Raw genomic sequence first — 26,964 nt, forward strand, 5'->3', positions numbered from 1 at the left:
ATCTTCACCTCTCCCTGTGATGTCTGAAATTATGCTTTTGTTGACCTCTGTCTGTCTCCCTGACTCCAAGAGAGAAGGTCCTTTGTCCTTCTTTCCTTGTATCCTTGGTGCCCACCATGATGCCTGGCACAGACACTTGTGTGATGCGAATGAAGGCATGAACAGCGGTTTTCAGGTAAGACTTAGAAAAGCAATTCTAAAGGACAGGCAAGCCCTGCGAGGTGGTGGTTAATGTGTGTGGTGGGGGGGCTGTTTCCAACCTGGCTCTCCCACTTACCAGCTGGTGACTTTGGGGAAACACCTTCGCGTCTCTGAGCCTCAATTTCTTCAGCTGAAACGTGAGCCCAAGGGCTCCGCTAGCTCACTGGACTGGGGTTTACGTCGCAGGAAGGGATCTGCACCTCTGGTCGGCGAGCAAGCTCAGAGTTTGGGGAGGAGGTGAAGCTACAACACCCGCCGTGCCCACCAGGTGTCGCCGCGAGCGCGCGCTGAGCTACCGGCCGCGCCAGGCGCTTTCGGGCGGCTCGGGCTGCTTGGGAGGCCTACGTCTGGGTCCTGTGCGGGGCATCCTGGCCGCAGCCCGACTCCGACTGTCCGCTAGGAGCGGCATTCCAGAAGAGGCTGCCCTACCGGGGCACCCACCTGCCGCACCTCCTAGAATAGACAGGGGTGAGGAAGGAATATGCTGAGCCAGTTATCCCCACTCCGCGGAAGGGGGCGCTCTCTGAAGCTGGGCAAGGAAGCCTGGGGAAAGGGGGAACCCGGGTGCCACCTAACACCACCTAGCTCTGAGCGCTCGGCTGGGCGGGAAGGACAACGAGGCAAGCCAGGGCGCGGGAATTCTCGACTGAGCCTTGATCCTTTCAATCCCACGGGCAGTCGCAGGGCGCCAGCTCGACCGCAACTTGAGAGTTAGCGACCAGTGGGGGTCCAGAAGACTCCCACCGCCCCCTGCCCGGCTCCGCGCCCTGGAGCCGGGAGGGGGCGCCGCGGGAGCGCGTGGGGCAAGGCGTGAGCGCGCTCTTAGAGCTGGCGGCCGGGTCCCGCGGTCGCGGGGGTGCGGGGCGGGCGCTCCCGAGAGACGGGAGGGGGAGGGGCGGGGGAGGGGGCAGGGGAGGGACGGGAGAAAGGAGGGAGGGAGGGGCGGGGGCGGGCGGCAGCAGCGCCCCCGCACTCCCCGCGCCTCACACACTTGCACCCGCCGCTCGCGCGCAGCCCGGCGTCGCCCCGCGCCGCGCTCGCTCCTCCCTCCCTCCTCCCGCTCCGTGGCTCCCGCGCTCCCGGCGAGGCTCAGGCGCCGAGCGAGCGGACGGGCGCACGGACAGACGGCACCCGGGACGCCTAGGCCCGCGCCTCCCGGGCGGGCTATGTTGATAGCCCCGCCGGGGCCGGCCCGCGGGATCAGCACAGCCCGGCCCGCGGCCCCGTCGGCCAGCGGGGACTATGAACCGGAAAGCGCGGCGCTGCCTGGGCCACCTCTTTCTCAGCCTGGGCATGGTCTACCTCCGGATCGGGTAAGGGCCGCTCGCATCCCCTGCACGCGTGTCCCGGCAAAGTTGGCCTGGCCCGGGGAGGGGGTCGGCCGCTGGCCACCAACTTCTTAGGCCCCTCAGAGAGTCTGGGTGGGCGCACAAAGACACCGCCCCCCCGCCCGCAGGCGGGCGCCCTAGGGGCGCTCACAGCTCTGGAGATTGGGCAGAAGTCCGGCCCTCCTGAAGATGTCGGAGTCGGGTAACCCTCAGAACCAGAGACAACCAGTACGACGGTGCAGCCTGGGGGACTCCGAACTAGCTGCTGCAAAGGCCAGCCTCTCCTAGGGTCACTTCTGACCCGGGCATAGGAACAGCAGGTTCCCCCAGGAACACCGGAGCCAGGAGTCAGGACGACAGCCGCTCCCAAGGAGCTCAGACCCCAAAGCCCGAGAGGACTTCTGTTCACAGAGTCACGGACACAGCCTCTCCTGGAGACAGGGCAGTCCCCGGGTAGCAGGCGGGGCCGGTCCTTGCAACGGGGAACAGGTACCTAGAGGGAGGGACCTTCGCTGGCACAAACATAAACCGCTCTCAGATCTCTGACACCACCCAATTTCCAAGAACCCTCAATACTCCTAGAGCCCTTCCCCAGGCCAAGGGGACAGCTCCTTCCATCCCCAACGCACACACACAAAGGTGGGACGAGAGATGGCCCTAGACACCCAGAGAAGCAACCTCCAAGAGCCAGCGCCAAAGAGAGGCAGGCCACCCCGCCCCCTAAAACCGGGCACCAGAGTCCTCTGGCGCGCGGAGCAGCCCTCCCTGCTGCACTCCAGCATTTCCACGGAGGTGGGGCCCGGGGCGGCGCTCTGGCTGGAAAGTGGGAGGCGGTGGCTCAGGACGCGTCTTGGAGCCGCATTTACAGGGCCAGTCACCCTTTGTACTTAGGAGATAATGCATGTGAAGCACGGAGGGGTAGGGGTGGGGGGCTTTAGGGTTTGATAGAGGTACTGGCGCTAAAGGGCCACCTTGGCTGGTTTCACAAAACCTGCTTTCCCACCGCCGGGGGTTGGGGGGAATCTCCCCACTGCCCGGCTTTGGGGAGGCGGCCGGCTGCGGGGGCTGCAGCGAGAGTGTGTGTGTGTCTGTGTGTGGCAGAGCCTTTGTGTTTTGCCAAGTATCACTCCTCCCCTTTTCCCACCCCGCGTCTCGGTAGCGGGCTTTTCGCAAGTTGAACGGCCCTGGCTGCAAGCAGGTGCGCGAAGAGCGGACAAGGCGGCCGCCGGCCGCGACCGCGGACCGAGAGACGACCGCAGGCGGAGAGGCGGCTGCGGGGCTCGCGCGCTGTCTGCCTGCGGGTGTGTTTTAAGTGTTATTGATTCGTCCGCGTCTGGGTGGCTTTTTTCTCCCTGCTTTAATCTTCATCTTGGCCCGCGCCCCGCCGCCCCGCGCGCGTCCAGCATCCAGGAAGCTGGTCGGGCTGATTGGCGCTGGCCGCGTGAGGCTTTATCTTCTTTTTAATTAGAATCGGGGCGGAGGGACCAGGGAAGGGAGAGAGAAAGGGAAAACAACAGAAAATAACCTCCCCTGGCTGCCCCGCCCGCGGGACCTCCCGCCGACTTGCAGAGACCTCGTTGGCCCGGCGGGGGGGGGGGGGGCGCTGCCCTGGAGGGAGGGAGCTACGAAGGACGCTAGCTAGCCTTCAGCCCGGCAGTCGCCCTTTGTGGCGGGGAGAGATCCAAGTCAGGAAAAGGAATTGCAGGGTGAATTTGGCCCTGGGCCCTGCTGCTCCCTAAGCCTCCCGTTATCCATCTGTAAAATGGGCATGGGGGGTAAAGTCCCAAGGTCCTCAAGAAGCCTTCGGCTCCCCAGATGTGCCTAGTTCCTCCCTGCCAAGGGCTGATGGCAGGGCATCGGTGGTATTCTTACTTAATGTGGCTCCTTCCAGCGACTCACGCACTGTCCCCCTGTAATAAACAAATCCCATAATAACAAAACACAAAGCAGCACATTAATTGAGTACATACTAAGTGCCTGGCACCTTTTGAACACTTTCTGTGTTTTAACACATTTAATGTTCACAGCAACACTGTGAAATGAGGATTAAAAATCAATATCCTCCTTTTAGAGATGGAAAAGCTGAAGTACAGAGAGGGGATGCAACTTGCCCAAGGCCGCACAGCTAGAAGGCCAAGGGAGCTTCGATGGCACTCTAGGCCCGAACTTTTAGCTGCTAGACAACTGTTCCTATGAATTTTTTACTCTAATACATCATTATACTCTGTTGGGGTGGGAGTTCCCTGGCCGTCAGCTAGGGCTTGACAGGTTCTCGCTGACTTGTGGCCCAAACATCTCTGCTTGATGATCTTTCCATGCTGCCTCTTCCTCAAACATTTCAAACATTCTAGCTCTGGCCGTGTTAGACTCTCTTTCAGTGGCTGAAATGAATGAATGAGAGCTCTAGCAAGGCTTCTATTTCAGATGGGTGACCTCCAGATCTCAATCTCTGTGAGCCTCAATTTTCAGATATGTGAAAGGGTGAATCCTGCCCACCAGGCTGTTTAGAAAGGTCACATGTATCTCGTGTTTGCAGCAACACTTACGCTCCTGCCTTGGCATGGTAGGGATGCTGCAAAAGTTCACTGATGCATTCAGGGCATATTTGGGCAGGCACACCTGCTGTGTCATGGGTACTTACCTTGAGCGATATTTTAGAAACTCCATAGTTCACCCATTCATCATCCATTCATTCAGAAGCCATTTAGTGAACCGACAGACATCATCCCTACCTCAAAGAGCTCATAGTCCAATGAGAAGGACAAGTGATAAACAAAGTGGGCACACAGAACCAACCATGGCAGAAGACCATAAGTAATCCAGAGAATGACATAAACAAAACAGAGACTGTGATGCCAAGTTATGAGGGGTGAGAGGGTGAGGCAGATTCCTGTAGCTGGGGTGGTCAAAGAAGGTATCCCTTGAAGCCAAGCCTGGGAAGCTCAGGGAGAAGAGAGAGATTCCAGGGAAGGCAACAAGTAAGGACAAAGGGCAGGAGGCAGGAAGAGGGCCAGTGTAAGGCAGGATTGAGGGAAATAGGGTAGGGACCAGTCAGTAATGTGCTTGGAGAGGAGTGGGGGTCACCTCTTCTCCTGCACTCTGGGTACACAGATCCTCGCTTTAAGAAATTCCAATTCCAGAACAACTTCCTGTAGCTGAGTCCCAGGATGGAAAGTGTGAGGCACTTTGCCCAGGGCTGGCTGTGACCTTCAATAAATGAAAGCTCTCTCTTATTATTATGTCCAGAATAAGGCATCAGAGGTGAGGTCTTCTCTTTAAAAGCTCCAGACATGTGGACCATCTTTGTGCAAAGGAAGGGCTACCTGCATCATCAGGGTCGTCACTGGAGCTTGTCTGGGGTTATCTTGATATTAGGAAATGGCCCTACCCCCCGCCAGATACCCCGGAGTCACACTGACGCCTGTCTTTCCCTCATACCCTTCCCCATTCCTCTGCTCAGCTCCACCCTTCAGTCAGCCCATCAGGAAGTTTGGTCAGCTCCATCTGCTGCCACCCCAGCTACTGCCTAGGCCAAGCCACCACCCCTCTTCCCTGTCTCTTCTCCAAGCTCCTGCTCTGGCACCCCACATCCCCACATTCCTCTCCCCTGTGGGGCTGGAGGGATGGGACCCCGTCAGTTTCCTGCATATAGCCTTTCAGTGCTCCCTGATACACCTGAGAAAATTCTAGCCCTTTCTACCAGATTGTGTCTTCAGACTCTCTCTGTCCCTGAGCCCTACACCAGATTCTGTGGCATCTTTCTGCTTGCTGCCCCTGCCATCCCCTACCAAGAAATGGACATTTGCTCTTCCCTCTGCCCAGATTACTCTGCCCCAGACCTTCCTATGACTGGTTCTTGGCCATTCAGGCCGTGCTGCACTGCACCTCCCCAGGAAGGCCATCCTTGACCACCCCAGCTAAATTGTCCCCTCTCTCTTCCCTCCCAAGCCCACCCTCCTCATTTACGGCCTCCTGGTTTACTCTCCTCATAGTGCCTACCATGGTCTGAAATGGTCTGTTTTATTCATTTATGAAATGGGTGTGGTCTCCCTCCAGAACTCCTGGAGGGTAGGCCCCTGCCTCTCTCCCAGCATAGTGCTTGGCACCTGCGAAATAACCAATATCTACCTGCACAGAAGGTGAATAAAGACAAGAACTGTATGAAGAGTCATAGGCATCCTTTAGGACTGATCATGCCTGGAGTGGGGTACACATGCTCCATGGGCACACAGAAAGAAAACACCAGACCTCCCATTCACAATTATTTTTGAAGATATAGATCATACATACTGGAGAGTAAATATAACATGTAAAAGCAGTTGCAGTTTTTTTTTTAACGTGTCCCCACAACCTTTCAGGGCCCCCGCTGCAGGAAACTTGTGATTATCGTCCCCTTGCTTGCCTTTGCAGTTTGATCACACAGACATGATTCCTAAACAATAATGGGTTTTAGTTTGCATGATTTTAAATTTCATCTCAGTTGAACCCTACCATAAATCCGAAGGCAACTTGCTTTGTGCACAATGTCATATTTGCAGTATATGTCGTCTTTTTTGTGTGTATAGTAAAAGGAAATCAGGCCTCACTCATATTGACTATACATTCTAGGCAAGTACCGATATGGGTTGCAAAATGAGTAATTGTGGGTTTGGGGTGCAGTATCAAAAAGTTGGGAGACCCCTGCTGGGAGCAAACGGGGGGGGGGGTAGGGGGGTAGTATGATCTGTATGTGTGTGGGAGGAGTGGGGACAACAGCCTCAGATACCCCAGGAGGGCGTGGAGGGCATGCCCCCACCTTGCTGGCCTAACACTCCTTTTCTCTGTGTCCCCTTGCTCCAGTGGCTTCTCCTCGGTGGTAGCTCTGGGCGCGAGCATCATCTGTAACAAGATCCCGGGCCTAGCTCCCAGACAGCGGGCAATCTGCCAGAGCCGACCCGACGCCATCATCGTCATAGGAGAAGGCTCACAAATGGGTCTCGACGAGTGTCAGTTTCAGTTCCGCAATGGCCGCTGGAACTGCTCAGCACTAGGGGAGCGCACCGTCTTCGGGAAGGAGCTCAAAGTGGGTATGTGCTCACCCAGACAACTTATGCAAGGTCTGAGAGGCTGTGGGAGACCAGAATAGCCTCAGGATCCCTCTACGAACCTCTCACCTGCCCCATGCTGCAATGCTCCCAAGCATGGGATCTGCAGGTGTCATGACTTGAATCAGGTCTCCTGGGGAGGGTCGGCTCTCTAATTCAACTCCAGACCACTCCAACCACCTATGGCAAAGTTGAAAACCAGCAACCAGTGGCCTAAAGGCTAGTCAGCTGAAAAAGCACTGATGTTTCTTAAATTGAAGTCCAATTTTTAAAAAAATAACTTTTCTACCTCAAAGTATGAATTTCTGGCTTTTTTTTTAAACGTGGAAGATCTATTGATAACTTATGTATGTGCCTACACAATTATTAGGGGGTCAGGCTGACAATGAAGATTCCTTTAAATGGAACCCCTGCCACAGTCCTCACCACTCCCTATTACACACAGTCCACTTTCATGACTCACCAGGCTACTGTGGACATTTGAATTTACAAACCCTGTTCTGTGGGAATTGTGTGTTGCTCAGGCATGCATACATGGGACGTGCGTCTATGTGTGTACACACACACAGATACATGCACCGAGACATGGGTCAGGTCACACTTTTGGTTTTCAAAGCAGTTATGAAGAAAACCTGGTGGAAAGGAGGTTGGTCATTGAGAGGCCTCCATATTTTGTGGAAAAGGCCATGTTTTGTATTCTGCTTGAGTGTGTCTGGACTATGGGGCTGGGAAGTCCACAGGCTTGCTGCCAAGCTGTGAACTTCCCTGGAAATAAGTCTGCTTCAGGTCTCTTTGAGCTGCAGTGGTTCACTGGGCCTACTGGATGGCGCTAAAGGCACCCCCCAAGTTCTCTCTCTCCCTCATCAGTAAATTCAGTGGATATTGAAGTGATTCACCCTAAATCCAGCCATTTCTCTGTGTCCTTACTTCCTCCCTTCTGGTCACACAGCTGGCGCCTCTGGGCTCCCCAGCACCGCAACCCTCCCCACCCCCCCAGCCCCCCCACCCCATCCCTTGGCATCCCACTGCCCCCTGGCTATTCTGGAGACCTTCCTGCAGGCAGGGTCCTCCTTTGTAAATGAAAATGAAGTCATGTCATTTTCCCTACTTAAAACTCTATGGAGTCTTCCTCTCATTTGAAAGCACTGCTGACCTCTGCCCCCTTCTGCTCCCATCTTCCCCCCCGCCCCCCCGCCCCGCCCCGGCACACCACACTGTCCAGCCCTGGGTCCCCAGCACCACACATTCCTTCTGCCTCAGATCCTTTCTCACAGCCAGCACCCCAGAACGCCCCTCATTCTCTGTGCAGACCTCTCTGTCACGGCCTCTGGGCCTCCCTTAATCACTGGGGTCTAAAGTCCCTCACACCACGAAGCTTCAGCTCATCGGCACTGTGACTCGTTCCTCACCCCTTGGGAATGCCAGCTCCATGAGAGCTGGGCTCCCTGCCGCACTCATCACTGGGTGTTTCCTTCCTCCTTCTTGGTCCTCTCAGTCCTGAGCGGGTCTTGTTTGGTCACCGTCTTCTGTAGGCACCTGCTTATCCACTCCTGAGGGGGACAGACCCCAGCTTCACGGTGAGGTTGGCAGGGAGCACTGTGGCCTCCTCTTTTAGAACTTCTCTTTACACCGTGTGCCCTTTCCAACATCTTCGTGGTTAGAATTTTGCCTTGTCCCACCTGCCCTTCCTTCTCCCTCTTCCAGCCTCAGGGCTGACTTTTCAGGTAGAGAACGGGGCCCAGAGAGGGGGGGGGGTTGCCCTGGCTCACACCAGGAGGTGGCATCCACACTGGGAGTCCAGTTTAGGTCCCTGAAATCCCTGTCTGGGGAGCCTTCTGTGGGCACCCATGATTTTTCTGCCTTCTCTTGCTCACATTCCCCAGTCCCCTGTCCCTGGGACCCAGGCCTGGGCTCTGGCCTTATTTTAAACTTGTGTGTTGCTGACATATGAGATGTTCCAGACGAGGAAACAGGCTCAGAAGGGACTTGTCCAAGGTCATTGAAAGTTAGTGACAGGGTGTCCCGGGACTAGGATGATGGCATCCCGGAAGAACCCGCAGTCTTGGAAGAACCAGCCCATAGCCTGGCATTATCACCATGCATTTGGGGGATACAAGGAGGGTTATGGTGCCAGGAGCCCTGCTGTCCAGCAGCCCTTCCAGCTGACAAGAGTTGTAGAATTGAAGACGTCCATTGCACGTTGAGTGGCCTCAGGGAACCAAGGCAAAGAGAGGAGCCTAAGAAAACCCAGGGCGTAGCAGTGGTAGGGGCGACAGGTCCACAGGCCTGGAAGTGACTGGGAGTCAGGTCCAAGAGGCATGTGGCATCAGTCTGACCAGTTTGAACTCAAACTAGGTGGTGGGAGCCATTGCAGAATTGGAGCAAAGGCGTAGCTTCCAAAGTAAGGTCATTCTGTATGAAATAGCCTCTATTCAATAATTTTTGACCTGCAAAAATGGCAACATCACATGATCCAGCTTAATAGTCAGTCATTCTGGAAGGCTCATTGAAGAGTCGCTATAAAATTCATTCATTTGTTTAACTCATACGTTCACCAAATATTTACTGAGTGCCCACCATGGCTGGAGGCTGCTGTTCCAGCCTGTTTGGTCAAGGAAGGCCTCTGGATTCATGAGGGAGGTGAGCCATGGGCATGTCTGGGGAAGGGCATGCTGGGCAAAGAGGATAGATGGGCAAAGGCCCCGAGCCAGGAACATATTTGGCTGTTTGAGGACCAGTGAGAGGGCTGGTATAACTGGAGTACAGTGATCAGGGGGAAGAAGAAGTCTCAGAGGTCAGAGAAGCAGCCGGGAGCTGGACAGTGTGACATCTGTCAGACCAAGTCAGAGATTTGGGTTTTCCTCCAGTGAATGGAGAGCAAGGGAATGACAGGATCTGACTTTGGATCTAGTAGCCTTGCTCTAGCAGCTGGGAATAGAATGAACTATGGAGGGGTCAGGGTGGGAGTTAGGAGTCTGGTCCAGTTTTCCTGGCAAGAGGTGACACTGTGCCGTGAGTGAAGTTCTGCTTTGGTAGTGATGCTGAGGATGGGGGTAGGATTGATGACCTGAAGGCCAGTTAGGAAGGAGTTACCCTGGCCTGGAACCTGAAAGGTGGTAGCGGTAGAGCAGAGGACAAGGAGGCCCACATAAGACCCCCAGGTGTCTGAGAAGTCACTTTTCCTCTGAGCCTTGGTTTCCTCATATGTAAACATACCCTGCTTGAGGACACCTCAGATTTTGGCTCCTGGGCTCTTCCTCAGTGCCTTCGGGGCTCTTGCCCTCATGGGATTGCCTCTTCCTGGCAATGACCAGCCAACAAGCCTGCCTTTTGGTGAGGCATCAAGAGTAAGGTCTTTGACTTTGGGAAGAGGTCTGGCCATCAAGGCCTCACTCTGGATGGCCCGAAACATGGCCTCCCCCTGCCACCCCACAGTTCTACTTACACCTCATTGGCCAGAATTCAGTCACATAACCACGTCTAGCTGCAAGGGAAGCTGGGAAGTGTAGTCTTTTATTCAGAGTAGCTCTGAGACCAGCTCAGGGTCTGTGACTGAGGAGGAAGAAGGGGAAAATTGACATGGGGGGGGGCGCTGCCCCTTGGCATAGTTATCCGTCTCATGCTGAGACGCGAAGCCTCACCTTCTACCACTTCCTCAGCCTCCACTCTGGTCTTTGGCTCTGTGTTTCATGGCTCTGTCTCCCCTCATGAATGTTCTAAATTTTACTGTCTGTATCTCAGGAGAAGGCCATGAGCATGTACCCAGCAAAGCCTTCTTGCATGCTAGAAACAGAAACCCAGTTCAAGCCCTCTCATCAGGCCAAGAGAGGAATTTATGTTTGCTTAAGTCATTGCAAAGTCAGGGATGGTGCTGATCCTTGAAATGGTTTCTACCAACCCCAGAGTGGCCTCTTGGGGCAGCCAGATGGCTCTGAATATGCCAGAACCACAACTTCCAGGTTCTAAATTTGTGTGTGTGTGTGTGTGTGTGTGTGTTTTTAAAAAAAAGCATTAGCTTTTCTTTGGGGGCACCTACAGAAGTCCTAAGGTCCATCCCACCTGGATCAGCTAACAGGACTTGACTTTGGGTCATGTGTCCCATCACATGCCCAAGGGAAGCAGTGCTTTTGTTGGCCAGACCTGGGAGCCCCACCTAGACCACCTCTCAGGGGAGAGGGCCTGCTCATGAGTCCATTAGCCAGCTCGGGCTTCTGTAACAAAGAACCACAGACTGGGCAGCTTAGACAAAGATGCTCCTTTTCTCACAGTTCTGGAGGCCAGAAGTCCAAGAACAAGGTGTCAGCAGGTTCGATTTCTTCCGAAGTCTCTTTCCTTGGCCTGCAGATGGCCATCTTCTCCCTGTGTCACATGGTCTTTCCCCTGTGCATGCCCTTGATGTCTCTGTGTCCTAATCTCCTCTGTGACAAGTGAGCTAGAAAGTGGAGATGGCCTTTGATCTGGGCCTTAAAGAGTAAGAAGAGTTTCACCAGTAAATAGGGTCCCTGGCTGACATGGGGCGACAACATGGAAGTTGGATTGCTAAAAGGATCTTGAACACGGGTCTGCGGCCTCTGGAGGTAGGGGGGTTAGTAGTCTCAGATGAGATTGTGAGCCATCTCTTCATGGGTCTTAAATGCCAAGGATTATTAAAATGCTGTATGCGGCCCCACATCAGCTTTATCGCCTACTACCTAGTGTGGCCCTTGACAGCTTGAGAAGGTATTCACTCCCTTCAGCCTTTTCCTTTTCTTTTTTTTTTTTAATTTATTTATTTGAAAGACAGAGATCACAAGTAGGCAGAGAGGCAGACAGAGAGAGGGGGAAGCAGGCTTCCCGCTGAGCAGAGAGCCCGATGCAGGGCTCGATCCCAGGACCCTGGGACCATGACCTGAGCCAAGGCAAAGGCTTTAACCCACTGAAGCACCTAGGTGCCCCTTTTCATTTTCTTAAATAACACAATGAACCTCCCTCCTTGAATCTGCCACACAGCACAACAACTAGAACAAGAATGAGTAATTTACACGCCCTCCTCTGACCATCCCCTGTGTACCCCTGCCACTCCCTCCTGAGCCATGCTTTCTCCATCCTGAATCTTGGGTTTCCCATTCCTTGCTTGTTTTTGTCTGTTTTATCATATTGATATAGTTCCCAGAAAGAAATTATTTGGTTTTAGTTGTATTTAATCTTATAATGAAAAGACATCATCACTCTATATCCGATCTTTTGGATTTACTTTTATCCCTAAATAGCAATAAAACCCATCCACGGTGTTCCTTCAGCTGTTGTGGATCCCTTTTGGCTGCAGTAGTAGACTCTGATCTATGCTTCCATGCTTTTGGTGGTGGGTCATCTGGACCACCTCTAAGCATTGACTTGTCACATTGCCACCATGGGCCCCTTTGTGCATGTTTCCTGGTGCTAGTGTATGCACGTTTCCCTTGGGTGTATACAGAGGAATGGAATGGATGGTCACAAGGTATGAACAGCAACCTGATTTCCACAGTGACTGTGCCAAGTGCCACTCCTGCCAGCCTGTGGTGTTGATCCACAGCTTCTCCAACACTTGGCATTATCCAAGACTTCATTTTTGCCCAGGGAACAGTGGGAAACACTGCTGTCTTGATTTGCATTGCCCTGAGAAGTAATTCGGGTGAACCCTCTTCCTGTATTATTAGCTATACACATTTTACTCTTCTGTGAGTTGCCTGTTCATGCTTTTTGCCCATTTTCCCATCCACTTGTGTGTTCTTTCCTCGGGCTTGGCCATCATGATTGTAATATTGAGTCATAGCATAGGGGAGGAAGGCTGGATTGGGCAGCACCCCAGGAGTGATGGCTCATGTGGGGCTTCACTCTCCTTTCTTTTGTCTTTTCGTTGAGGATCCATGGGGCCAGGCCCTGTGACAGCCCTGCCTCATGCATAGCCTCATCTGTCCCCATGAAAGGAGGTCTGTCTACCTCTATCTTGGGCTCTGAGCAAGCTGGAGGCTGACCGAAGTCACATGGCTGTTTTGTGGCAGAGCTGAGATGGATAGTTAATTCCCTTATTCTGGAAGATTCTTCTATTTTTGTGAGCCTGCTTGACTTCAGATTCTCCAAGCAGACAAGTTTTTGAGAACCTCATCTTGTGGCTGGGCCATGTGACAGACAGCCAAGTGAGCACTGGCATCAAAGTCATATGGCTGGGTTTCCATCCCAACCCCACCCCAGGACTCTGAGAGAGTACCTCACTTTCCTACCTCAGTCTTCCCATCTGTAGAATGGGGGAGTTGCATGACCCACCTTGCCAGGTGCCAGCCTTGTGCAGGATTATAGACCCTGGCACCTGTAGATTAGAGCCATCAGAAAGCATCCCTTTGCCCCTCCCAAGAGACTCACATGATATCTTTATAGCACTTACCACTCTCAGAAGTGACATTGCTTACTTTTGCAAGGATATGTCCAATATCAGTCATCTCCCTGACCATGGGGGTGTCCATGGAACCCAGGCCTGTCAACCTTCTTCTCCTGGAGCACCCCCAGGGCCTGGCACACAGTAGGTGCTCAGGAAACTCATGAAGAGATGAACCACCCTGAAGCTGCTCTCTACCCTGTGTGCCAGCAGTAGCTCTGAGCCCCTGAGGACAAAGCCTGGGTTCTTCTTTCTCTTCTGCCTCCCAGGTCTGGGTTGTAGCTCCCTCATGGGAATCACTCTGTTCCCTCCATTGTGAGTAAATGCTTTTCATTCTGATCCCAATCCAAAACTGAACATGCATTCTTGGTCTGTTGGGCAGAATGGTAGGGTCTATCCCTTCCTTCCCCTCCTTCCTCCCTCCCTCCACCAGCTTCTCTGGAGAAACATAGGAGGTTGGTTGGATGATAAATTGGGGAGCTCAGAATGCTGTGCTCCCTGCTTGAGCTCAGCTACAATGGCCACCCACATATTAAAGGCTCTGAAAAGTCTTACAGACAGGAGAGCAGCTTGAACAGGCTTCCCCTTGAGGGTCCATTCATTTCTAACCTTGGACTAATAGACCATCTGGTGGAGCTGCTCTTCAGAGGCCCCAACACACCCACTCTGGGGATTCTCACAGACTGACCAGTCTCACAGACTGACCAGGCTCCTAATATGGGTTTGGACCTAACCAGGAATTGACCTAGGTGTATTCACTCACCAAGTCCTCTGTCTTTCCCCAATGGCTAGCTTCTGACATTGGCATGTGCAGTGAAACCTATCCGAGTAAGCATTACCCCTGAAAGTCCCTTGAATTAGCCACAAAATTTCAGAATACCTGATTTTCTACCATAAAACATTCATATGAATGTATAATATATAGGTAGTAATGCCCACTATAGAAGAGTATGCATCTAAAATATAAGTATATACATTAGAGTTCTTTTGTTTCTTGATTCCACATATAAGTGAGAGCATATAATATTTGTCTTTCTCTGTCTGGCTTAGTTCACTGAGCATAATGTCCTCAAAGTCCGTCTGTGTCATCACAAATGGCAAGAGTTCCTTCTTTTTTTATGGTTGGATAATATCCCATTATCTATCTATCTATCTATCTATCTATCTATCTATCATCTATCTCACTTTTTTTTTTATCCATTAATACACTTAAGATACAACATATCCATTGATGTTCACTTAAACTGTTTCCACTTCTTGGGTATTTTTAAATAATGGTACAGTGAACACAAGTGTGCAAGTATCTTTCCAAGAGAGCTATTTCATTTTTGGGGGGTATATATTTGGAAGTAGGATTGCTGGGTCACGTGGTCATTCTGTTTTTAACTTTTTGAGGAAACTCCATACTCTCCTCCATAGTGGCTACGCAAATTTACATTCCCATGCATTTGGTATTTTCATTTCTTTTCCCCTAGGTGCTTTTGGTTGAATTCATATAATTTAAATTCTCCTGGGCTCACACACCACAAACGCTCCCTGCCCCACAGTTTGTCTACCTATTCATTCACTTACCTGTCCCGCAGATATTCTCTAGAATCTTCTGCATAGTAGACTGATGAATTGGCCACAGGCTCCTCCCTCAGGGTGCTCATTGTTTGGTGGGGACAGACAGCGAGGCCAGGGCTGGAAATGGGCTCTGGAATCTGATAAGAGAGGAGATGGCACTGGGCAGAGGACCAGGTGGACTGTAGGTGGGCTGGTCTACAACTGAGGGAGGGAAAGCTGTCGCAGAGGAGAAGCAGTCAAGACAGGCTTGCAGGTGTGACCCAGCACGGAGCCAGTGTATCCAGAGGGACCCAGGTTCCCTGGACTCTAGGGTATACAGTACGGAGGGCAGAAAGAGTAGGACATGAATCAGTCTGGCAGGGCTTTGCCTGGGAGGGGAGCTGTTGGAAGAATTTCTTTCCCCTGTGTCAGGGGAGAGACAGGATGTGGGAAGATAATCACATTCTTAGCACATAGAGAAATTTGCAATGTCCCCAGCATCACTGTCAACAAAGAAATGGTGATTTCCCGATGTGTGCTCCTAGGGACGGCTGCATTCTTTTCCAGATACTCACAATCTCCTGTTTGGTACTCCCCTGCCAGAATTTTTCCAGGGATGGCCACCAGTGACCTAGGATTCAGGCCCCAGGAGGGGAATACCATCTTCCTGTGTCTGCAAACCAGGTGACTTGGAAGCATTTCTGGACTTCTGCTCCAGTGGCATTTGTCACCACTTCTCGAGACCAGTCACTTGAGCAGCTCTCCCTCTCTCCCTGGAGTGACCTGCTGGGCCTCAGATCCCTCCTCTGGGAATCTGCCTCTCACACAAATGGCTCCATCTTTTTTTGCCCATTTTGGGCAGTGAAAGAGACTAGAGTACATGTCTGGTGAGCTAATGGCTGCGTGGAGGGACAGATTCGAAGGCCTTTCCAGTGAAGGAAAGAGACAGAAGCAAGGGGCGGGCCAGCTCCACTTTCTCGGCGCCATTTCTTAACAATACGCCATCTTGCCCCAGCGAAAGACCTATTCTTTCCCTATTCTTGCTTAGAAGCAGTGAACAAAGGACTTTTTGTCTCATTTGCATTTTTTTTTGCAAGCCTCAGTTCATCCTGGGTTTTAGCCCTCCTGACGCTATTCTTTGAGATGAGTCTTTTGTTCTAATGTTCTCTTTCCAACTCTCATATGGTGGACAGGCAGACACACACACACACACTCACATGCTTACACGCTTTTACATGCACTGTCATTCATTCAGCGACTGTGGACGCTTCTCAGAGAAACAATCCTGCTCTCCACAGCCTACTGGGAAGGGACAGAATTCAATTCAGCACAAAGTGAGGAAAGCGAAGGCCCTGGGCCACAGTCAGAGGGAGGGAGGATCAGGAAGTTTCCTCAGGGAGGGGACACTGCCGCTGCGTCCTGAAGAATTGGGTTAACCAAGCATGCATCTTGTGAAAGCTACTGTTTATTGATCTCTTACCTGGTGTGGACCGAGTCTGTCATGAGCTTTCGAGTCTGTCATGAGCTTTCGTTTTTTTCACCATCCAAACAACCTTAAAAGGTCCCCATATTCCCAATTTACAAAGGAGGAAACGAAGGCCTTTGAGAGGCCAATTAACTCACTCAAGGTCCTGCCACTCGAACCCAGATTTATTGGCATCCAGAGCCCTGCTTCTAAGCCCTGGCTACATTTGCCCATCACCAGGCAGATGGGAAGAAGGGCATGTCCAGGCTGAGGGAACAGCACACACAAAGGCACGGAAGCAGGAGGGGCAGACGTTGACACTTTGCGGATTGTCAGAGGTGTGTGCCTCAGGGGGAGGAGAGACCCTTGGTTGGATCTGAGGCAGTTGGATCAAGCTGCACACGCCCCTCTCCAGTTTCCAGCTCTACTGACCTATTATCTTAACCAGCCTCAGCCCAGACAGGTACTCCCTACACCCCCGATTCTTCAATTGTTCACCAAGAGACTCTGTGCGTCCTCTGGCTGGAGACAGCCAGCTGTGTGGCATTCCAAGCCCAGAAGGGCTGAGAGCCGCCATGCTATGGGACTGGCAAAAGCAGCATTTTTCCATCTGTATATTTTCCAAATCATCATATATTTCAGCTCGTGTCACGGCAGATTGCTCACTCTCTGACCCACTGGCTTTAAATAGCAAATGAAAAAAAAAATACAATGCACTTTGTGGTTTCCAGTAAGATACCGTAAATACACCCAGATAATATTCCGGTGCAAGCCATTTACAGCGATTGCACAGGGCGGTGGAATGGAATCTTTTGGGCAGACTGGCTCATCAGTTTATTTCCTCTGTACCCGCTGGGATCATTATGGAGCTGAGCTGTGTGGAGGGCATTAGCCAGACTCCCCATTTTCCCTCAGTGTTAACACAGTGCTTTACTGAGCACCTTCTCTTTACCCAGAGGCTGCATTGACCCTTCACGGCAACTTGCCAGTGTCCTCCTGGTGGTTCCTATTTCACATATGGGCAAGCTGAGACTCAAGGAGGCAGAGTCCTTGCTCAGGGTCACCCAGCTGAATAAAAGTAGAGAGGAGGGATGGACAAGACCCATCTTATCCAAGCTTTGAGCTGAAGCCAGCCACTGGGGCTTCTGGATGGAAAACTGACCTGCATCGAGAGTTAAGGAGGATGGGGTGGAGGTGGGGGGAGAGTTAAGGAGGAATGGGGTGAAGGCGGAGACCCCATGCAGGAGCCAAGAGAGCCTGAGTCTAGTCCACCTGGTCTCACTGAGTCACTGCTGACCTTGGTTGAGACTCCTGGTCTCCATGAACCTATCATTCCAGGAGGAACCCATGGGCTTTCTCTCTGTGGCTCTAGGAGTCTATTTTCTGATTCTGGGAACATGGGGAGCCTCTGTGCAGGGCAGGATGGCGGACCTAGCTTCAGCTCCCCTGTGTTCCTGGTTTACCTGCTTCTGCCATTGGCTAGATCACGCCAGGGTCATCACATGGGCCTGGAGCCCTCTGATCCACAGAGAGCGCTGCATGACTGGCCCCTCCGAACAACCCCAGTTGCCCCCTGCTCCCAGCACTGCTCTGTTGTATGTTCGTCAGAGTTCTCAGCTGCCACTGAGTGATGTGATTTTGTTGTCTCTCTCCCTACGGAGATAAGGCTGTGTCTGAATCTCTCCTCTCAGTGTCCCTAAGCCCCAGTGCTAGTAGATGCTCAAGAAATATCTGTGGAGTGAAGGAACATGGCACATGGCTTGGTCAAGGAGATTTGATGGAGGTTCTTCCTCGGCTCATGGGTAGAAGGGACAGATGGATGGTCTAAGCAGAGAGTGGTAGGTCTGTTCTTGGAGGGCACGTGGTCAGCAATGGCCAAGCCCAGTGTGTGCTGCTCACTGGCTTTGTGCAGAAGACCCGGGAAAGAGCCGGGGCTGGGGCCAGTAGGACTGAGTGGGTATCATGGCCTTGGGACAGGAGAGTGGGTTGGACTCTGCAGCCCAGCCAACTGGGTTTAAATCCTTGCAGGCTGCATCACCTCTCTGGGCCTTAGATTCCCCATTTGTAAAATGATGACCATAATGGTCCACGCCTCATTGGATAGTTGCCAGGATCAAGTTGATCTATAATGAGTGCTTAGGGAAGAGCCTTGAAATTAGTAAGCATTTTTTTTTTTTTATTATTTTGCTATGGTTATTGTGAACCGTGCCATTGGGCATAGTTTCTGCAGCAATAAAACAGATATCCTAGACACACTCTTGCAGATGTCTCCTAAGACACAAACAAGGTGGCATTCAGGAAATTACCCAGCTGAAGGGGCTTCCTCAGGCAGATGAGACAGAGGCTGTGCTGCGAGTCCCAAGCATGGTCAGGGTCTAGAGCAGTCCCCTGGAATGGCTGGAGACAGCAGGTGACCTCCAAGTTTGCATCCTGGCTCTGCCTGAGTAAATCCCTTTTCGGAGTCTGTTTCTCCTTAATAAAATAAGGTGTTGTTATTCATCTGGGATGGGTGCAGGAGGCACAAATGGATAGGCTGTTATATAGCCTCTCACCTTGGGAGTGAGGTTTTAAGATTTTGGGATCCTTGGGGCACTTGGGTGACAGTCAGTTAAGTGTCTGCCTTTGGATCAGGTCATGATCCCAGAGTCCTGGAATCGAGCCCCACATCGGGCTCCCTGATCAGTGGGGAGTCTGCTTCTCGCTCTCCCTCTGCCCCCCCAACTCATTCTCATTCTCTCTCTCTAGTGCTCTCTCTCTCAAATAAATTTTTTTTTTAAATCTTGAAAAATAATTTAAGGGTCCTTTTCTACATTCTTCCTGCCATCAAAACCTGTTCTTAGCTTAGCAAGCCATCTGATTTCAATGGTCTTCTAAATTATTTGTTGATACGTTTTAAATGATAACAAATGGCATTTTGATAAGCATCCATGCCTTAAGCCAAAGAAATTTCTGTTACCCATGGACTTTCAGATGCTTCAAATAGCCAGGAAGGGAGGCGGGACTGAGAAAGGACACGGGGCTGGAGTCCCGGTTCTGGCCAGTTTGTAGGTGTGGGGCCTCAGTGAATCACATCTACCTCTCAGTCTCCGTCTCCTCCTCCGTAACACTGTGGGGAATGGTGTCTACCCGTGGGGCTTTTGGGAGATACCACATAGAGAGCCAAGTGTGGGCCTGGCCCATAGTAGGTGCTCAGTGCCCTTCTCCCCCCACCACAAAACTCCACAATCCCCCCACCCCAGCCTGTGGCTGATTCTGGTGCAGACGTTCTGGGGGAGTAGGCTGTCAGACCCTCTCTGAACTTCACCTAGGGTGGTTTTCCTAAGGACTAGGTGAACATAATTTTCTGAAGTGCCTAGGAGGGCGCCTGGCAAATAAGCCCTAAAAAACGGTCACGTGGTTGTTGGCCACTGTTTGGAGTCTTCATCCATCCATCTGTCCATCCATCCACCCACTCATGCACCCATTCATGCAACAGAATGTACCACTACCTACTATGTGTCATTCTTGGGACCCAATGGGGAATATGACAGAGTTCTTGCCTTCAAGGAAATTATACTCCAGTGGGACAGTGGGAGTGGGAATGGTGTATGAGGAACAAATGATCAACACATAAATCTAAGATGGCAGGAAGGGCCATGGAGAAAACTAGATTAGGGGTGGAGAGAGTTTCTGTACCTCTATCCCAACGGTGTGCCTGTAAGTTCATCAGTTATCATCACTGTAACACTCACTAACATTTAAATACCAGCTATGTGCCAGGTGGTATATATTTCCTCCTACAGAAATAGGTAATACTTACAGACATGGACTTGGAGGGGCAGAGAGGTTAAGTGACTTACCCAAGGTCATCCAGCTTCTTGCAGGGTTACAGCTGGAATGCAGGCCTGCTCATTCATTCATCCCTCACATCTTGTGGTGGGAGCTGAAAATAAAAAGGTGGAGGGGTAGTGAGCCAGACACTGTCCTTGTCCCCTTGAGAACCCAGAGCGTGGCTGAGCAGAGAGACAGACTAGGCCGGATCAGCCCCATGCACTTGCCTCTATGTGAGGCTGTCCTGACCTCCATGGCATCACGGAGCAAAATGGAGCTCGGAAGTAATAATAACAAAAACAACCATGATGTCTGGCATTTCCTGAACACTTGCTACATGCCAGGCTCTGTGCTCAGCACCTTCCCCTTGTTCTATGATTCAGTCTACTTACACAGCCCATGATGCACAGATGCTGTCATTATGCCCATTTCACAGAGGAAGCAACAGAGGCTTCAGAAAGTTAACAGACCTGATGGGAGTCATTCAGCCTGCCTGATACCCAGGCCAGTATCCTCAGTGTTCAGGTGGTTGGTAGGAAGAAAGGGAGGTGGGACTGGGCAGTGCCAGTCTGATATTGGCGGGCAAACCCAATGTCAAGGTCAACGGCAGGGGTTCACAGTGACCCTATAGCATCCAGAGGCATTGGACTTGAGCAGCCAATACCTGGGTTCCTGAGAACTCTGAAGCCACAGAGTTGGCTTCTCTGGGGGCAGTGGATGCTGAGGTGAGGGCTGGCTTGGCAGGGAGAGGAAGACCTTGGCCCATGATGGGACTTCACTCTGGTGTGGGGGTTCCACCTTGAACTCAGGGGAGTTAAAAGTGTCAAGGTACATCTCCCTTTCCCCAACCTTAAGGGAGGTGCCTGGGAACTGAAGCCATGTTTAGGTAGCTGTCAGTCCGTCACTGTCTGCATCGCTGTGTGTTCAGGGGCTCAGAGAGACCAGGGGACCATCAAGCACAGGGGTTAGAGCAGCCCTGTGCAAAATTACCAGGAAGGGTGCTGGTCCTGCCCCTCCTCACCATACCCTTGGCCCCACCCCCAGGGAGGAGTCTGGAAGAAGGGTAATGCTCGGATGACAAGCCTGACTTCCCGCCCCCTCCTCAATTTGCATACTCCATTCTTGGTCTGATAAAGTGGACCCAGTCTCCTTTCAGCTTCCAGAGCCCGCCAGCTGTGCCCACTGCACCTCAAGTCATTTAAATCCTGCGGATCGTTCTTGATCTCTATGAGGTGTCTAGAGGCTGTGTCTGCAGCTCACCTCTGCTGCCTACTGGATAGGTGGCCTGGACAAGCTGGACTTTTCTCTTGGCCCCTGTTCCTCCAACCATAAATGAAGATCAAGGTAGCCTGGACTCTTTACCTCCCTAGCCTCTCACAGAGAACAGTTACTACCATCATCAATAGAAATTTTAATACATCTAATATTGGGGGCTCCTTCTTCATGCCGGGCTGTGTTAATGCTTTACCTTTGTTAGTTTTTCTCATCCTCTCAGCTACCCTAAGAAAGTGGGTGGTTGCCATCCCTATTTTATGGAGGAGGAGCTGGAGCACAGAGAGTTTAGGTGACTCACCTGAGGTCACACAGCTGGCAAGTGGTGGAATGGGGAAGACCCCAGGCCCCTCATCTTGTTCTCTGTATACGCTCCATCTCTTTTCTTTGATGTCACTGAGGGTCTAATCGCACTGTTGGCTGTCTCCAGTATATTATTTTCTTGTGTGTCTGATAGTCTGTGCTGGGAGCTGGTGCCTGAGGGCTTTGTCTTTGCTTCTCCAGGGATCTTAGGGAATCACCAGCCTGGAGCCAGTCTTCGCCCTTAACTGGCAGCCTCTGAGCATGCAGAGGGACAATTCGGAGCCAAATCTCAAAGGCAAGGGCAAGACTCCCAGGTCCCAGGAGGTTCTGGTTTCCTCATCCCTTACCCTCACACCTCCTGTTCTGGCTATGTCAGACCTGCTTGCTTGTTGTCTAGCTTTGCTGGGTGCATGTAGGTGTTGGCGAAGGGGGTGATTTTTCCAATCTACCCTCTTTCTGGGAGTCTGTCCATCAAGTACTAGCTCCTTTCCAATGTCCTGCCCTGGTGGGACTCAGGGCCTGATCACTGGTCCTTGAGGCCTTAATTCGTCAGCTCCCTTTTCTGCAGAGCCCAGCAACATGAGATGGCCACCTTCTGTTCCTGCTTGCCCTACTGGTGGTCAGCTCTCTCTCCTACACATGGCCCCCATGGGTTCCCTTTCCTTCTCAGGAAGCCCTACCATGCACTGGAAGATCTTACACAGCATTTCTTAATTTCACATAACCATTGTCAGGTATCCAGCCTGCCCAGAGGTTGAGTCTGTGCATGTGTCCACTGTCGATGCCACTTTGTGCCCAGCCCTCTGCAGGGCCCTTGTGACACACTTATGGTTTCTAATACTGATACGATTGGTGATGTGTTTAGAGCCAGGAATCTGGGAGGTGCTCAAATCATGTCCTTCTCCATGCCCCAGAGGTTGAGATGCAGTTAAAAAGAGAGGGCCCAGGGTAGGGGTGTCTGTTGACCCAGGCACCGGGCTAAGATTGTCACACATACTACCGGAACTTCACAACTCCTCTCAGGTAGACACTGGCATCGCTTGCATTTCCCAAGCAGGGAGACTGAGGCTCAGAGAGGAGGACGAACTTGCCTAAGGCATAGGCGGGAAGTGGTGGACCTGGGATTGGAAGCCCTGTGTGAACAAGGCTACCAGGGATGGGCTGGCGTGGAACATCAGAGCCAGGGGCTCTGGTGTAGTAAACCCATCCCACAGGTGGACACAGGCATCTGTGTCTGTAGAGCGCGAGGGTGGTGGCTGGGGATGGGGTGCGGAGGCAGGTTGTTTGTGTCTTAGCAGCCTGGGTGAGGGAGGCCTGGAGGTGGATGAGGGTTGAATGGGGATATCATCTACCTGAGCATGGGTCAGCATGATCTGAGGCCAGAAGCAGGTTGGAGGCTGCCTCACCCACTCGTCACCCATTCCCCCCACCCCACCCCCACTGAGGTCATCTACATCACAACACCCTGGAACCCTTCTCCCTGCCCCTTCCTGAATGGTGGACCCTGCTTCATCTGTGTGGAGCCTCTTCCTCCAGGGAGCCCTCCCTAACCTCCACTCTACCCCACTGCAAGAGCTAACTTGCTGAGTGCTCACCTGGGGCTTCCCATGCCTGGGTTCATCTCTGTCCTGACACTGCTCTTGAACTCATTTTGCAGATGGAGAGACTGAGGCTCAGAGAGGTTAAGAGATAGGGGGACAGCACTGCTGTGCCCAGCTACTCAGACCCTTCCATTACCACTTAAAACCTTGGCACCCTCTTGCAGAGCTTTTGTAAATCCCTACTGACTACTTCCAGCCTCCTGGCAGGGCCATCTCCAGACAGCCAGGAAGACCTGTGGGAAAGCACAGATCAGTGCTCCCCAGATCCCCTCCCCACATTGAACCTTCCTGTCCCGGTTCCTTCCTGCCCTTTTCCACCCTAACTGTGGGCAGTCCCTCTCCCCTTCCCCAGCCCTTGCCTTCTATATCAGACTGATGCTCAAAGACACAGACATGAACAGGGGCCAGCCTTCCCTGGAGAGGCTCACAGTCTAGTGAGTAGACTGTGGTGAAGAGGAGGGGCTGGACCTATAAATGTCAGGTGACCCACAGCAATAATAATAGGGACCATGAGCCTAAGACCTGCTGTGTCGGGCAGGTGCTGTGAGCCAGGCATGGAGCTGACAGCTTGACATGGACAAATTCTTTTTTTTTTTTAATTAATTTATTCATTTTCAGAGAAACAGTATTCATTATTTTTCACCACACCCAGTGCTCCATGCAATCCGTGCCCTCTATAATAACCACCACCTGGTACCCCAACCTCCCAATTCTTAATGCTCTCCATCATTGCTCTGAGAAAGTACACTCGCTTTGTCTCCATTTTACAGCTGAGGAGACTGAGGCACAGGGAGGGGTCATGGCTGGCTGAAAGACACAGAGCCAGGGATTCCCGTTACTGGGATTTAAGCCCCGGCCTCTGTGCATACCGTAGGTGTTTAAGAAATGCTGCTATGGTAGGTCGCCAGATACTATGAGCGTGCACGGGTGCACAGTTTACACAGCTATGTCAAGGGTGGTGGGCAGTAGGTGGTCATCAACAGAGGGGTCCCCAAATCCGATCTTCCAAAGGCTGGACAACTGGCCAGCGTGCCTTTCTTGTGCATTGCTCAGTTGACGCCCAGGAGCATTAGTGATGGGACTGGGTGGGTGTGTGCATGGGGGAGTGGGGTGTCATCAGGCAGGGCCATCAGCCCATGATGGAGATTTCTGGAAGGTCAGGAATGGTGCTCAGTGAGCCCAGCTCCCCTTCTTACCCAAGTCTGGCCTTCTTCCGGGGTGCCTTGGACTTGACCCCCGTCTTCCTACTCTTCCCCTCACAGGGAGCCGGGAGGCTGCCTTCACGTACGCCATCATCGCCGCTGGCGTGGCCCACGCCATCACAGCTGCCTGTACCCAAGGCAACCTGAGTGACTGTGGCTGCGACAAGGAGAAGCAAGGCCAGTACCACCGGGACGAGGGCTGGAAGTGGGGTGGCTGCTCTGCCGACATCCGCTACGGCATCGGCTTCGCCAAGGTCTTTGTGGATGCCCGGGAGATCAAGCAGAATGCCCGGACTCTCATGAACTTACACAATAACGAGGCAGGCCGAAAGGTAGGCAGCCAGGGAGGGGAGCCGGGCAGCTCTTGCAGATGTTCGGGAAAACAGCTGATCCCTAATGGCTGGTGTTGGGTCTCTGGTAGGGAACCATAGGTCTCTGCTCTCAGCCGCGTTCTGCTTGATGCTGTTGTCCATTTGCTGCTGGTCAGGACCTGTGTACTGCATAAAGCGTGGCGGTTACTGGTGGGACTGAATAAGCGAATCTCTGTTAAAATCAATTGGATGTAACTCGGCAGGATGGAAAGAGGGAGGGACGGATGCGAAGTCCTTGGGTCCACAAAAATCAGCCATACAAAACTCTGACAATGGGGACGGGTTGAAGTGAGTTCTGCCAGGGCCGCTAAAATGTCCTTGGTCACCTTAACCAAGATCTGGAGCTCAAAATAAGGGAGGCAACTGTTCCATCTTTATTGTCTCCTCAGATCCTCCTTTATAGAAGAGAGTCAGGGATGTTTCAGGGTATTTCTAGCAGAGGTGGCTGGAATAGAAAGGGGGCTGGACACCCTGTCCCATGAGGAGCTGGCTGTCCCAAGGCAAGGGAGTACAAGGGTCTGCAGGCCCAGAATATGGATTGAGGGCCCATGGGGACTGAGGTCACAGAGAGGCAGATCCTGCCAGTGTTAGGACAAGCCAGGGCCATGGAGAAACAGATTGAGATATCAAGAAAGTGAGCTCCCCGTCCCAAGAAGTATTCGAGCACAGGTATCTTGACCAGGTGACTCGGGGCACCCACTGCCTGGTGTGGGCAGTCTTCCAGGACAGAGGCCTGAGGTTGGGACCAGGTTCTGGGAGTGCCTGTGAAGGCCAAGGTACTCAGAGCCCCCCCTGGAGCTCCCAGGCCCCGGAGGTGCTGGGAGAGGAAAGTCTCTGGGGACTGGTTGGAGCTCCATAGGGAAGTGCCTGAGAACCAGGGCAGACAGGGAGTGGGGCTCCATGCCACCTGGGTGGGGGACAGACCACTGTGGAGACAGGACATGTGTGACCACCACCATAGGCCACAGGGGCCAGGCAGGAGCAGGAGTAATGAGAGTGAAGGAGACCATGCATAAACAGATGGTGAACCAGGGAACCCAGGCCCCTTTTACCAGACTCCACCTTGGTTCCCACCTGCTGGGGCCCTGCAGGAATGCCAGCCCTCCGTGGCCGGACTCAGACTTGACGTGTAATTGCTTCCTTTTTAAGTGTTGGCATTGAGAATGGGTAGTCACCAGCAGACTCTTAAAAGCTACAGAAAAGATGAAAAGAAAAATCGCCAGAGGCTCAGACACCTCCATCTCCCAGCCGAGTGTGGGCCTCAAGCTGCTCGTTTGGGGGGACAGGTGATGACATGGCCCAAGTCTTGTTCTGCAAGAGCACGTCCGTGGAACGGGCTGCCTTCTGGCTCCCGATGTTTATCAGCTCCCTTAGTCGTTCAGGTGCCCTGTGGATGGCCTTGTCCTTGTCCCTGTTTCACAGGTGAGGACATGGAGGCACAGAGCCGTGAAGTAACGTGCAGAGGTTCCCACAGCGAAGGAGCCAAGTCAGAATCCGAACCCAGCACGTCTGGCTCTCCAACTGGCCTTCTTGGCTCGCCACGTGCTGCCGCAGCCCCCTGGGTTCCCACTCTGGCTCTGTCACTCCTTCCTTCACAGCAAGGAAGCAGAGCTGGCCAGAGTGTCCTTGGGGCTGAGGTGAAGAGCTCTTACCCCAGAGCCTGGCACATATTTAGTCCTCTGCCCAGGTTGGGTGGGATGACAGATTGTGCAAACGTGTGTCACGTTCGAGGGAGTGTGTCTGGCAAGTGGTGTTGGGGGTAGCCCGCACACCGGCAGGGAAGCAGCCCCCCTGGCAGAGGAAGGAGACCGGCTTGCCGGCCCTTCCTGCTGTCTTCAGGTCCCCCACCCTCCTCCACCTCTCCGGCCTCCTGCCACATCCTGTGTGTCAGAGCCGCCCAGGCTGCGGCAGTGAGTCACTCATGCAGAGCTGCTCACCTGGCCCACCCCAGGATGGTGTCCTGGAGTAAAGTGTGAGGTCCTGCCTATTCAGTCCCATGCCGGAAGCGCCTTTCTGGGGCCAGCACACCCCTCCAGGTTCTCGGTTATTCATTCTTTTCTGTTTCTGTGGTCACATCGCTCCTTAGGGCTGAGGTCACAGCTCCCAGGCTCCCTCCTGCCCTAGCAGCTCTTACTCCCTGAAGGCAGATGGAAGGAAGGCAAGTGGCTTCCCTCTCCCTGTGCCTACCTGGTTGGGCCCCTGGGAGAACTAAAGGAGAGAGAGTTCTTAGCCTGGGATAAGAAAGGCTCTGTGACGTCACAGGTGAGAGGGGTCTAGAAGCCACACCACTACAACAGGCATGATGGCCATGTTTGCTGTTCCAGGCAGCTCTGGGGTGATGCCGATGCTGGGAGCTGTCAGAGTTCATGAAACCAACCTCAGTGGGCTTCC

At 52.7% G+C, this 26,964-nt stretch overlaps 1 protein-coding gene and 1 long non-coding RNA gene across 3 annotated transcripts in view; one reads left to right on the top strand and one right to left on the bottom strand.

Moving 5' to 3' along the window:
- The first annotated feature begins 1,121 nt into the window (after nt 1–1,121).
- WNT7A (Wnt family member 7A) overlaps nt 1,122–26,964 on the top strand; it is a 60,526-nt gene continuing 34,683 nt past the window's right edge. Inside the window, exons 1-3 of the mRNA XM_004738604.3 lie at nt 1,122–1,514; nt 6,369–6,595; nt 24,263–24,534. Coding sequence (XP_004738661.1) covers nt 1,444–1,514; nt 6,369–6,595; nt 24,263–24,534 — 570 coding nt within the window. The 5' untranslated portion in view covers nt 1,122–1,443. The remainder of the gene's footprint in view (nt 1,515–6,368; nt 6,596–24,262; nt 24,535–26,964) is intronic.
- Nucleotides 2,808–26,755, bottom strand: LOC106005559. Of its 2 annotated transcripts, XR_006601567.1 has the most exons (6): nt 26,511–26,755; nt 25,648–25,765; nt 24,512–24,699; nt 19,854–19,936; nt 14,577–14,707; nt 2,808–3,439 (listed from the first exon to the last, which is right to left on the bottom strand). It is a non-coding gene; the product is annotated as an uncharacterized LOC106005559 (long non-coding RNA). The 2 variants fall into 2 exon arrangements; XR_001178998.2 differs by lacking the exon at nt 25,648–25,765.

This window comes from Mustela putorius, unplaced genomic scaffold (assembly GCF_011764305.1).
Source record: "Mustela putorius furo isolate JIRA1106 unplaced genomic scaffold, ASM1176430v1.1 tig00003850_pilon_pilon_pilon, whole genome shotgun sequence".
In the NCBI taxonomy this organism is placed as follows: Eukaryota; Metazoa; Chordata; class Mammalia; order Carnivora; family Mustelidae; genus Mustela; species Mustela putorius.